At 55.0% G+C, this 12,465-nt stretch overlaps 1 protein-coding gene across 1 annotated transcript; it reads left to right on the top strand.

Moving 5' to 3' along the window:
* Positions 1 to 1,021: 1,021 nt before the first annotated feature.
* On the top strand, positions 1,022 to 11,613 carry LOC311373517 (uncharacterized protein; the record flags this gene model as incomplete). The annotated part of the gene is made up of 6 exons (XM_084490268.1): positions 1,022 to 1,137; positions 1,783 to 2,399; positions 9,295 to 9,335; positions 9,562 to 9,637; positions 10,401 to 10,562; positions 11,402 to 11,613. Coding segments are annotated over 6 exons (1,224 nt in total), but the record flags the coding sequence as incomplete, so codon positions are not given.
* Positions 11,614 to 12,465: the final 852 nt, after the last annotated feature.

Below are 12,465 nucleotides of genomic sequence, written 5' to 3'. Positions count from 1 at the left end.
CTGGTGTCTGTGGTTCTGACCCCTAGTGTCTGTGGTTCTGACCCCTAGTGTCTGTGGTTCTGGCCCCTAGTGTCTGTGGTTCTGACCCCTAGTGTCTGTGTTCTGACCCCTAGTGTCTGTGGTTCTGACCCCTAATGTCTGTGGTGTCTCTGGTTCTGACCCCTAGTGTCTGTGGTTCTGACCCCTAGTGTCTCTGGTTCTGACCCCTAGTGTCTGTAGTTCTGACCCCTAGTGTCTGTGGTTCTGACCCCTGGTGTCTGTGGTTCTGACCCCTAGTGTCTGTGGTTCTGACCCCTAGTGTCTGTGGTTCTGTGGTTCTGACCCCTAGTGTCTGTGGTTCTGACCCCTAGTGTCTGTGGTTCTGACCCCTAGTGTCTGTGGTTCTGACCCCTAGTGTCTGTGGTTCTCCCTAGTGTCTGTGGTTCTGACCTCTAGTGTCTGGTGTTCTCCTGTCTCTCTCTGGTTCTGATCTTCTGCGGCTCCTACTTATTTTCGTGCTCTTTTTTTGTTTGTTTTTGTTTATTGTTTTTTTCAGCCCATTTTTCTCCCAGCATGCTCCGCTCCTACTCCTCCGTCCGACCCAACAGCCCCGTGACCTTTGGTGACCTCTCCCTGTCCTCCGCAGCCCAGGTCAACAGCCCCGTGACCTTTGGTGACCTCCCCCCGCCCTCCGCAGCCCAGGTCAACAGCCCCGTGACCTTTGGTGACCTCCCACAGGTCAACAGCCCCGTGACCTTTGGTGACCTCCCCCAGGTCAACAGCCCCGTGACCTTTGGTGACCTCCCCCAGGTCAACAGCCCCGTGACCTTTGGTGACCTCCCCCCCCCGCGCCTTCACACCCCAGGCCACGCCCGCCTGCATGTTCCCCACCGGCATGTTCCTCCCCGCCCCCACGGGCCCCGCCCCCACAGGCCCCTCCCCCACGGGCCCCGCCCTAACAGGCCCCGCCCCCACGGGCCAGCCCCCATGGCCGCCACTGGCCCCGCCCTCACCTGGCCCCGCCCCCAAGGGCCCAGCCCCCATGGCTGCCACAGGCCCCGCCCCCACGCCCCCCCCAGGGCCCGCCCCCGACCCGCTGGAGGACTTTGATCTGACGGGGGACGACCTGGACGACCTGCTGGACGGCCTCCCTCCCAGGTAGAGAGAGAGTGTGTGCAGTGTTTCCCACAGACCAGGCAGCAATGTGTGGCGGAGTTGTTGAGGGGGGGGGGGAGGCGGTTGGGTTGTGGGCGGACGGACGGGTTGTTTACGGGGGGGGCGATTACGGGCTGGCTGAGTTACATTTAAAAATCGCGTAAATAAAAAAGTAAATAAAAATAAGTAAAGCGGAATCAATTTGTGGCGCTCGTTGTTCAATCTGTGGCGCAGCGCCACACATTGGCCTGTGTGTGGGAAACACTGAGGTGTGTGTGTGTGTGTGTGTGTGTGTGTGTGTGTGTGTGTGTGTGTGTGTGTGTGTGGTGTGTGTGTGTGTGTGTGTGTGTGTGTGTGTGTGTGTGTGTGTGTGTGTGTGTGTGTGTGCGCGTTTAGCACTCATGTACATTTTGACATTTCTCTTGTTTTGAGTACGACGGGAAGTTGCAGCATTCATTCCAAAATGCTTCCCTCGCTGCTCTGACATCACTTCCTCCCGTCTCCAGACTGGAGCTCTGTTCGCCGCCGGCCCCGCCTCCAGCCCCGCCCCGAGGGCCCCCCTCCTCCCCACCCCGAGGCGCCCCTCCTCCCCACCCCGCGGCCCCCCCTCCTCCCCACCCCAAGGCCCCCCCTCCTCCCCACCCCAAGGTCCCCCCTCCTCCCCACCCCGGCCCTCTTGCCCGCCCCCTCCCCCCTGCTGCCCCCCGCCTCCTTCGGACGCCTCAACGCCCCCCCCGCCCCGATGGAGGTCCTCTCCCACGCCCCCCCCACCCTGGACACCCTGGACACCCTGGACCAGCTGGACCACCTGGACCACCTGGACACCCTGGACCAATGGGAGCGCCCCCCACCGGACCCCCGCCCGGCACGGGGCCTCAGGGTTGACCGTCATCCCGGACACGGGATCCCCTTCACTGAGACCCTGGACACCCTGGACTCACTGGACCAGCTGGACCAGGTGCACCAGCTGGACTCACTGGACTCACTGGACCAGCTGGACTCACCAGAGGTCCTGGACCACGTGGAGGTGGTGGCCCCCGGAGCAGCGTACGATGAGGCTGAGAACGCCCGGCTGGACCCCCCCCTGGACCAGGTCCTGGACGGCTCCCTGGACCAGGTCCTGGACGGCTCCCTGGACCAGGTCCTGGACAGCCTGCAGGGCGGCTCGGGTCCGGAGCCCCAGGTCAGGTCCCTGAACGTCCTGGACTCCTTCTCCACCCTGGAGGAGCGTCACAGACCGGGTACCAGACCGGGTACCAAACCAGGTATCAGACCAGGTAACAGACCAGGTAACAGACCAGGTAACAGACCAGGTACCAGAACGGGTCTGGAGAGGACAGGGCTGGGGACGGGGACTGCTGTAGGGCGTCTAGATCTAGATCTATAGATCTATCTATAGCTCTAGATCTATATCTGTACATAGATCTATAGATCTAGATCTATAGATATATATGGAAACATGTAATATCGCCATAATCACTTGGCACAATATCGCTAAATATCACACTGTGCTTATGAATTCAAAGTATTAAGTATTATTCTGAGGTACATGGAACTTAAAAGTGTCTCAAACCTCATCTTTTCATCGTATTAACGGCACATCTCCGTTCATTGAAGTTCTAGAACATTTAGTCCGGAGCACTTCTTTGAGCGGTGAGTGACGCCGTCCTCCTCACACCGGGAGGGCGTTCAGACGTACGTGAGCTGAACGTAGAGGAACCATCAGCTCCATGTGAGCTAATGTTGCAGAAGCACAAGTCTGCTTACTTGGCTTCTTCTTTTTGAGACATTCACACACTTTGGTAACGAAATGTTCCACATCCTTGCCCATTTGTGGCCAGTAGAACCTTTCTCGAATGAGGTCAAGCTTCCTTTCAACCCCCAGGTGACCCATGTCCTGGTGTAGCTCTTTGAAGACCAGCGGGTGATAAGCCTTTGGGATCAGCAGCTGTTCTCGGCGGGAGGTTCTGCGGCGCAGGGCACCGTCGTGGTCTACGTGGATCTTTAGCCACTGTTTTAGCAGCATGGCTACAGCAGGGGGCTCTTCTTTCATTTCGATTCTGCTTGGCCTCTTTCTCTGTGACTTGTACCAGAGGACTCTCGACAGGATCTCATCCTCTTCCTGAGCTTTGCGGATTTGGTCTGGAGTGAGAGGTGGTTCGCTGATTTCACTGTCTTTCACCAGGCTTAGGGCACTGACATGAACCACCTGACTTCCCCGGCAAGGGTCTTTCCGTTCGATTGTTAAGCTCTCCATAGATGCACTTATTGCCTCTTGACCCGACTCTGCCGTACAGCTGCGAATGTATTCCTCAAAGTCCAGCGGCATCCGCGACAGCCCATCAGCATCTGAGTGGTTCTTGCCTGGTCGATAGCGTATGGTGAAGTTGTAGTCGGCCAGCTCCGCCACCCATCTGTATCCGGTGGCATTAAGTTTGGCGGAAGTGAGCACATAGGTCAACGGGTTGTTGTCTGTGTACACCACAAATGATGTAGCGTGGAACAGGTAAGTCGTGGAAGCGTTCACAGATGGCCCACTTCAACGCCAAGAACCCGGAGTGCAGATGGTACCTCTTTTCTGATGGACTTAAGGTGCGGGAGCCATACGCTATCACTCTCATCCTTCCTTCCTGTCGCTGATACAACACAGCCCCCAGGCCAACTTGTGATGCATCACAGTGTAACACAAACGGCTCAGTGAAGTCTGGATATCCTAGAACAGGAGGCTGTGTGAGGGCATCAATCAGCTCATTTAGTACTTCCTGGTGAGAGCTGATCCACTGTATTGGTGCACGTGATGGAATGTGACCTTTCTTTTTCTCCAGGGCTTTCTTGTGTTTTTGGGCTGGTGGGTCTGGGGTGTGATTTTCAGGGTTAGGGACAGTAAGCAGGTTGTACAGTGGGTGGATGCGATGCGAGAGAAGTTGGGGATAAAGGGTCTGTAGTAGGAGAGGAACCCAAGCATTTGGCGTATATCCCCAACCGTGGCAGGTGTTTTTTCCTTTAAAGCCATCACCGGAGCCAATTCTGCGGGGTCCATGGTGTAACCCTGTCCGGTCACCACCTTGCCGAGAAACTTCACCCTGGCCTTGAACATTTCGCATTTCTTTGGGGTCAACTTCACACCATGTTCTTTATAGCGCTGGAGGACAAGGCGAATATGCTCCAGGTGATCTTCGAAGCTGCTGCTGTGCACTAGGTTGTCGTCCAGGTACGGGAGGCATATTGTGTCTCTGAGGCCAGCCAAACAGTGCTCCATGCTCCTCTGGAATTCTGCTGGTGCAGAGCTCAGACCAAAGGGTATGCGAACCCATTCGTAGAGCCCCCAGGGTGTGATGAAGGCGGTCAAGGGGCGGCTGGCCTCATCCAGGTAGCCCTGGTTGGTAGGCTTTACCCTGGTCCAAGACTGAAAACCATGAACTCCCGCCCAGGGCATCCAGCATGTCTTGAATCCTCGGTATTGGATGCCGGTCTGGGACTGACTTGCGGTTGAGTTCTCTGAAGTCGCAACAGAGGCGCAGACTGCCGTCTTTTTTTCGGACACAGACTACTGGCGACGAATAAGGGGATCGTGATGGTGTGATCCACCCTTTGTTCAACAGGTCCTGCAGGTACTCTTTAACTTCATTGTGAAGAGGCTTTGGGACAGACATGTACGTCTTTCGTACTGGGTGGGTGTCGTTGAGGGTAATATGCATCTTGAGAGTTGGTATAGAGTCTACGTCATCACTGTCCAATGCAAATGCCTCACATTCCTCTCTCAACACTCTCCTTACAGCTTCCTGTTGTCCCTCTGGGAGTTGTTGGAGGTCCACAGGGGGGTCCCAGGCTGTTGGTCTCTTGACTTGCTCGTTGTCGGGCTTCGGTGTGTTGCTTGCCTTGCTGGACTTGATCTCTGTGCTGTCTTTACTTTCAGGTGTTGACTTGCTTTCTTTGATCTGGACGGTTGCTGCATACACTGTCTTGACTGACTCCAGGTGTCCTACAACTTTATGACGGTCCAGGTAGGTGGTGTGGTCAGTGGTGTTGGTCACTGGTATAGGTATGCAGGGCACTTTGCCTTCTGGGATCCGCACGAGGACCTCGCTGTAGGCCACGCCTTCTGGTGGAGGGTCGATATTGTCGGGGGAAAAGAGCATGTCTTGGCCCCTTGCTTGGGAACTCACATGTGCCCGTATGTAGACCGTAGAGACTTGATTAGCGGGTAAGGGCACCATTTTTCCCCCTGTACGAGCCATACCAGTCTCTGGACCTGATCCACTGTTCTGCACCAGTCTGACCACATTATGAGCGATTCTCACTGTTATCGCGAAGGCTTTACTCACTTTGTGGGCCAGATGCTTTCTTCCACCTTGAGTCTTCCCTTCGTTCCTGTTTATAATGGCCTCCATCACATTGTAGCCTATGATTGGGTCACTGGCAACAGCTGGGTCACCGGACACTGGTATTGGCACTTGTAAGTCACTTGACATTGTGGGGTCACTGTCTAGTCGGAAACTGACTTCAGTCCAGCCAATGTAGGGAATTGGTGTGTCACTGGCAGCAAGAACAGTAAGCGTCTCATCCCCTAACAGCTCTGTTATAGCTCTAATGACTGCGTGGGGAAGGTGGTTTAGTACTGTGGGCCCCTGAGTCCCACAGTACTGGGTGATGATGATGAAACAGTTCACCATGCATCGGTTTCCCACAAGGCTTACTAATGCCGCTTTTCCACCGCCAGTACCAGCTCGACTCGACTCGACTCGCCACGCCTTTTTTGCGTTTCCATTGGCAAAAAAAGTACCTGGTACCTAGTACCGGGTACTTTTTTTTAGTACTACCTCCGTCGAGGTTCCAAGCGAGCGGAGTAGGTACTTTTGTGTGACGTAAACAGACTGCTGGTAACTGATTGGCCAGCGGCTGTAAATGGGAATAATCATTCAAAGTTAAGTTGTGTCCGGCGTGGTTGTAGTCCACGAACCCGCTCCCGAGGGGGACACTGATCAGCGTTTCGCCGTGTGTGTCGCTCCTTTCCCGGGGCTAGAGTTAGGCTGTGCGTCGTTATGTGTGTGTCCGGCGTGGCTGGAGTCCACGGACCGGCTCCGGAGGATCAGCGTTTCGCTGTTTCGTTTTAGTGTCGTTCCTTTCCCAAGGCTCGAGTTTTGCCTCCATCAACGTTACCGTATGACAACAATAGACGCGCAGTCATTGCGCTTTTTATTTTATTTTATTTCCCATCATAACCTTTCCCGGGAATCAGGAAATAGTCTTGATCAGATTCAGATTTCCCGGGAATCGCGTCTCCCGTGATTAAAACCTAATATGACCCGCCCATGTTGGAGAGGTACTTTTTTAGATGGAAACGCGCCTGGAACTGAGTCGAGTCGAGGCGAGTTGAGTCGAGTCGAGCTGATACTGTCGTGGAAAAGCGGCATAATCGTGACTGGTGTTGGGGGGGTAGATAGTGGACTTCACTTACTGCTGATGAGGCACCTACTGCTGGTTGTGGGGCGGCTTGGTTGGTGTTTATCTTGGGACGCTTTCTTCTGAACTACCGGTGGTCCTGCCTCAGTAGCCCCTGCCCATTTCCCGACGATGTTCTCTGTACTCTGCATCCACAAGAGAAGTGGCCCTCCTGCCCACATTTGAAGCAGTGTGGACAGTTTTCACCCATCTCCTCTTCCCGGCACTTTCTGCAGCCTCTCGCTCTCTGCGTTGGTCCGAGGGGGCGGTGACTTGTCTCCATCACAGCCTGAAACATTCGTTTCATTTCTGCCCGAAGCTCCTCCACAATCTGCTGGGTATTAATGCTTTCAGACTTACTCTCTTTCCCCTTGAGTGTTTTGATCGCCACTGCTGAGTTTGAGTCCTTTGGTTTAATAGAGCTCTGAGCAGGTGTGTGGTCTGCCATACAACCAACTTGGAGCTCCTGCACTCTAGGAGTTTTAACAGCTGTGGACCTTTTCCGCTTCTCTTGTCTCTCACTTTCAACTTTTGCTGCTTCATTTACTCTCTCTATCAGCTCTTCGTCTGTTGTGCTCAAATCGCTGAGGTGGGGCAGGATTTGGAATTTTACAGAGTCCCTTAGCAGTCCAGTTTCGATTGAGCGGAGGAACTTTCGCTGAATGGTGGCTCTGCCATACTGTTCATCGGTGTCGTCATTAGCTACTTTCCACAACCGTTTCTCTTTCAGCTCCATTGCACGGAACACAAAGTTCAGTGCAGACTCTTTGGTCTCTTGGGAGATGTTAAGGAGCTGGTGGTAGAGTTCGGTGGAGCTGTCTACTTTATAGTGGCCCTTTAGAATGGTTAGAAGAGCACTGAGGGTCAGCCCACGCTTAATCTCCAACATGTCTCTCAAGGGCAGCCCTGGACTGACAGCTCTGATTACTGCTTCCACGATTTCATTCTCTGTGTGTCCTTTTTCTATCCCCATCTCCATCTGGCGGACTAAGCTGGGGTAGGATAATTTTTCTTTCTGCCCGCTCTCTCCAACTTGCCCACAGATTTTAAATTCTCCTCGTAGCATTACCTCAGGCAGTGTGTAACCGGGCTCTGGTCGATTCTTCAGTGGATAATCTGTGGTCCTTAGAACAGGAGTGCGTGGCAGGAAGTATTTCTCCTCAAGTCCTCTCTTTGGAGCTGTCTCCCCTGACAGTTGCTCTTTGCTTGGCTGAATACATTCTCTGTTTTGTCTCCCGATGAATGTTAGTAGGTCAGTGACGAACTGACTGACTTCATCCTCCTCTTGCTTTTCCTCAATCTCATCCAACACGCTCTCTGCCATTTCGTGGCTTGCTGCAAGGCTCTCCACTGTCCAGGCCGTCACATTTCAGATACTTGCAGACATCCCTGAGAGACTCTTCCTGCAGCTGCCATAAGACTGTACTCACTCTCATCACGCAGGACCGGGCTGGCGTCCATCTTACTGAAGTTTGATGAAGGCTCGACTCTTTGGGAAGAAGCGGGTTCATAGTGAGAGTCACTCTCTCGACTCTTCTCCTGGCTAGCTCGCCAAATATGTTACAGGTATAGAAATGAAGCTCCGTTCTTTCTTCTGCAACACATTTATTTCCTCTGTTGGGAAATATGAAAAAACACAGTTGTGAACATTCAAGTGCGATCTCCGTACAGTGGCCGTTCCTGTATATCACTACCTCGGCGCTACTGCCGTCAGTCACCGATGCCCAGCCCAGTGCCCCCTGCTGGCGAAGAAGAGTTTGCGCTGATTAAAATATACCCATTCAAAATACCTTGTGGTATATTATTAAACACCATCGTTAACTTCTGTTGTAGCTTTAAAATTTAAAAGGGGGGCAAATAATAAATAATTAATATACAGTGCCACACTAACGTAGAGGAACCATCAGCTCCATGTGAGCTAAACGTAGAGGAACCAGCAGCTCCATGTGAGCTAACGTAGAGGAACCGTCCGCTCCATGTGAGCTAACGTAGAGGAACCAGCAGCTCCATGTGAGCTAACGTAGAGGAACCAGCAGCTCCATGGGAGCTAACGTAGAGGAACCAGCAGCTCCATGTGAGCTAACGTAGAGGAACCAGCAGCTCCATGTGAGCTAACGTAGAGGAACCAGCAGCTCCATGGGAGCTAACGTAGAGGAACCAGCAGCTCCATGGGAGCTAACGTAGAGGAACCAGCAGCTCCATGTGAGCTAACGTAGAGGAACCAGCAGCTCCATGTGAGCTGACGTAGAGGAACCATCAGCTCCATGTGAGCTGACGTAGAGGAACCAGCAGCTCCATGGGAGCTAACGTAGAGGAACCAGCAGCTCCATGTGAGCTGAACGTAGAGGAACCAGCAGCTCCATGTGAGCTGAACGTAGAGGAACCAGCAGCTCCATGTGAGCTGACGTAGAGGAACCATCAGCTCCATGTGAGCTGAACGTAGAGGAACCAGCAGCTCCATGTGAGCCCTGCTCCCCCGCGGCCGCTCTGACTCCTCCTCCTCCTCCTCCTCTGGGGCGCCATGACCTCGGAGTGGTCGGAGGAGGAGGAGGAGGAGGAGGAGGAGGAGGAGGAGGAGGAGAGCGTTGTCGTCCAATCACAGGGAGGTGGTGGTGGGAGTGAGGCCAGCTGGGGGGCGGGCCCCCGACTGGTCTGAGACCAGTTCAGGCTCCTGATCCGTGAGCTTTGACTCTCTCTCTCTTGTTCTTCTCCTTCAAGGCCTCCAGTCGTCCCCGCGGCATTCTGCCAAACCCGCCAAGGTAAGACCCCTCCCCCTCCCTGTTGTCATCATCTGATTGGTTGATTTAGAACGTTACGTTTTTTGATGAGTGTATTCACTCAGCGTGTTGACATTGTGTGTGTGTGTGTGTGTGTGTGTGTGTGTGTGTGTGTGTGTGTGTGTGTGTGTGTGTGTGTGTGTGTGTGTGTGTGTGTGTGTGTGTGTGTGTGTGTGTGTGTGTGTGTGTGTGTGTGTGTGTGTGGAAGGGAGCCAAACCTTTCAACCCGCTGGACTCCACCCACATGTTCCTGAGGGCCTGCTCCCTCTGTTTCTCCCGACAAGGTAACGCACACCGTCACTACACAACACTACACTATAGACTACACAACACTACAGACTACACAACACTACACTACACCGTCCCTACACTACACCGTCACTACACTACACTATAGACTACACAACACTACACTACAGACTACACAACACTACACTACACTACACAGACTACACAACACTACAGACTACACTACACCGTCACTACACTACACACACTACAGACTACACTACACTACACTACACACACTACACTATATACTCTCTTCTCCTAACCGACCGTCTCTCTCCTCTCCTCTCTCCTCTTTTCTCCTCTCCTCCCTCCTCCTCTCCTCCCTCCTCTCTCCCCTCCCTCTCCTCTCCCCTCCTCCTCTCTCCTCTCCCCTCCCTCCTCCCTCCTCCTCTCCTCTCCTCCCTCCTCCTCTCCTCCCTCCTCCCTCCTCTCTCCTCTCCTCCCTCCTCTCCTCCTCCCTTTTCTCCTCTCTCCTCCTCTCCTCCTCTCTCCTCTCCTCTCCCCTCTCTCCTCTCTCCTCTCCTCTCCTCTCTCCTCTCTCCTCTCTCCTCCCTCTCCTCTCCTCCCTCCCTCCTCCCTCCTCCTCTCCCTCCTCCTCTCCTCTCCTCTCTCCTCCTCCCTCCTCTCCCTCCTCCTCTCCCCTCCTCCTCTCCTCTCCTCCCTCCTCTTCTCCTCTCCTCTCTCCTCCTCCCTCCTCTTCTCCTCTCCTCTCTCCTCTCTCCTCCTCCTCTCCTCCCTCCTCCTCTCCTCCGTCAGGGCCCTCCATCTTCTCCTTCGTCCACACCCCTGAGCTGGTCCATGACTGTCAGCAGGACGTCCTGCTGTGCCGGCGACGGGCCGACCCATCCCCGGACTGGACCCGGGTGCGGCCCCTCCCCCTCACACGGGCCTTCACCGGGAAGTTCATGCTGTGCCGAGGTGAGGAGGAGGAGGAGGAGGAGGAGGAGACAGAAGGCTGCGTCTGACTCCCCCAGACTCTCCTAATGAACCTTAACGTTAAAGGTCCCGTGTTCTACCGGCAGGTGGGCTGTGATTGGCCCGTTACAAGCAAGTTTGGAAAATCGGCCTCTTCTGACATCACAGGTGGGCGTGTCCACCTCGGTGTGTGACGGACAGATGAGCAGCGTTTGCTGCGGCTGGTGGACTGTAGATCCATCCAGAACTAAAGGGCTTGTAGCGGCTGATCCCACTGCTGGTAGAAGGCGTCTCCTCTAAGGCCCCGTCCCGTTTCTCCCCCTTAAAACCTCCACTGGGTCTGGAGGGCCCTCAGCAGTAAATCTTCCACTTCGTTTTAAGCCTGCATCCGACCTCACTACGTCTTGAGGGTTGATTATGAGGGCAAAACAGCACTCCCCCCTTAGCTCCCTACAGTGATGGGACACCCTACCCCTACACGAGAACGCACAAAGATCTAGGGCTAGGACAAAGATCTAGGGTTAGGGCAAAGATCTAGGGTTAGGACAAAGATCTAGGGTTAGGACAAAGATCTAGGGTTAGGGCAAAGATCTAGGGTTAGGGCAAAGATCTAGGGATTGGGGCGGGGCCAACGTCTATTAATTGTTTTATTTAATTAATTAATTGTGTTAGTCTATTAATTGTGTTAGTCTATTGATTGATTGTGTTAGTCTATTGATTAGTTAACGGGTTAACCGTGTGGATCACCAGTAACACGTGTCTCCTCCCCCCTCCCCCTCCGCTCCGCCCCTCCGCCCCCCTCCCCCTCCCCCTCCTCCCCCCCCTCCCCCCCCCCCCTCCAGAGCTGGTGCGCTCGGGTAAGGTGGGGGTCTGCAAGTACGGAGAGATGTGCACCTTCGCCTTCAACCGGATGGAGGTGGAGGTGTGGACGGAGGAGAAGCGCGGAGCTCTGGACCGCACGCGGCTGTTCGGGGCGGAGCCCGCCGTGGACCCGGCGGCGCGGGTGGTGCAGCTCCTCCAGGAGCACAACGGCCGCTTCCTGTTCCTGTGTGAGGTGAGGGGGCGCCGTGGGGGAGGGGCGTACGCACGCACGCACAAGAACGCACACACGCACAAACACGCACAACCGCACACACACGAACGCAAGCACGCACACACACAACCGCACACACGCAGACACGACCGACCACACACGCACACGCACACAACCGCACACACACACACACACACAACCGCACACACGCACACACACAACCGCACACACGCAGACACGACCGACCACACAAACATCTCAAAAGCCTCAGAGCCTCAGAGCCTCAGAGCCTCCAGCCTCAGAGCCTCACAGCCTCAGAGCCTCCAGCCTCAGAGCCTCAGAGCCTCAGAGCCTCAGAGCCTCAGCCTCAGAGCCTCAGCCTCAGAGCCTCAGAGCCTCAGCCTCAGAGCCTCACAGCCTCAGAGCCTCAGAGCCTCAGAGCCTCCAGCCTCAGAGCCTCAGAGCCTCAGAGCCTCAGAGCCTCAGAGCCTCAGCCTCAGAGCCTCAGAGCCTCAGCCTCAGAGCCTCAGAGCCTCAGCCTCAGAGCCTCAGAGCCTCACAGCCTCAGAGCCTCAGCCTCAGAGCCTCAGAGCCTCAGCCTCAGAGCCTCAGAGCCTCACAGCCTCAGCCTCAGAGCCTCAGAGCCTCACAGCCTCAGAGCCTCAGAGCCTCAGAGCCTCACAGCCTCAGAGCCTCCAGCCTCAGAGCCTCAGAGCCTCCAGCCTCAGAGCCTCTAGCCTCAGAGCCTCAGAGCCTCCAGCCTCAGAGCCTCCAGCCTCAGAGCCTCTAGCCTCAGAGCCTCCAGCCTCAGAGCCTCACAGCCTCAGAGCCTCCAGCCTCAGAGCCTCTAGCCTCAGAGCCTCCAGCCTCAGA

This window comes from Micromesistius poutassou, assembly GCF_964030765.1.
Source record: "Micromesistius poutassou genome assembly, contig: SCAFFOLD_1436, whole genome shotgun sequence".
Lineage (NCBI taxonomy): Eukaryota > Metazoa > Chordata > Actinopteri > Gadiformes > Gadidae > Micromesistius > Micromesistius poutassou.
The sequence above is the reverse complement of the archived record's forward strand: the minus strand, read 5'-3'. Positions and strand labels throughout refer to the sequence as shown.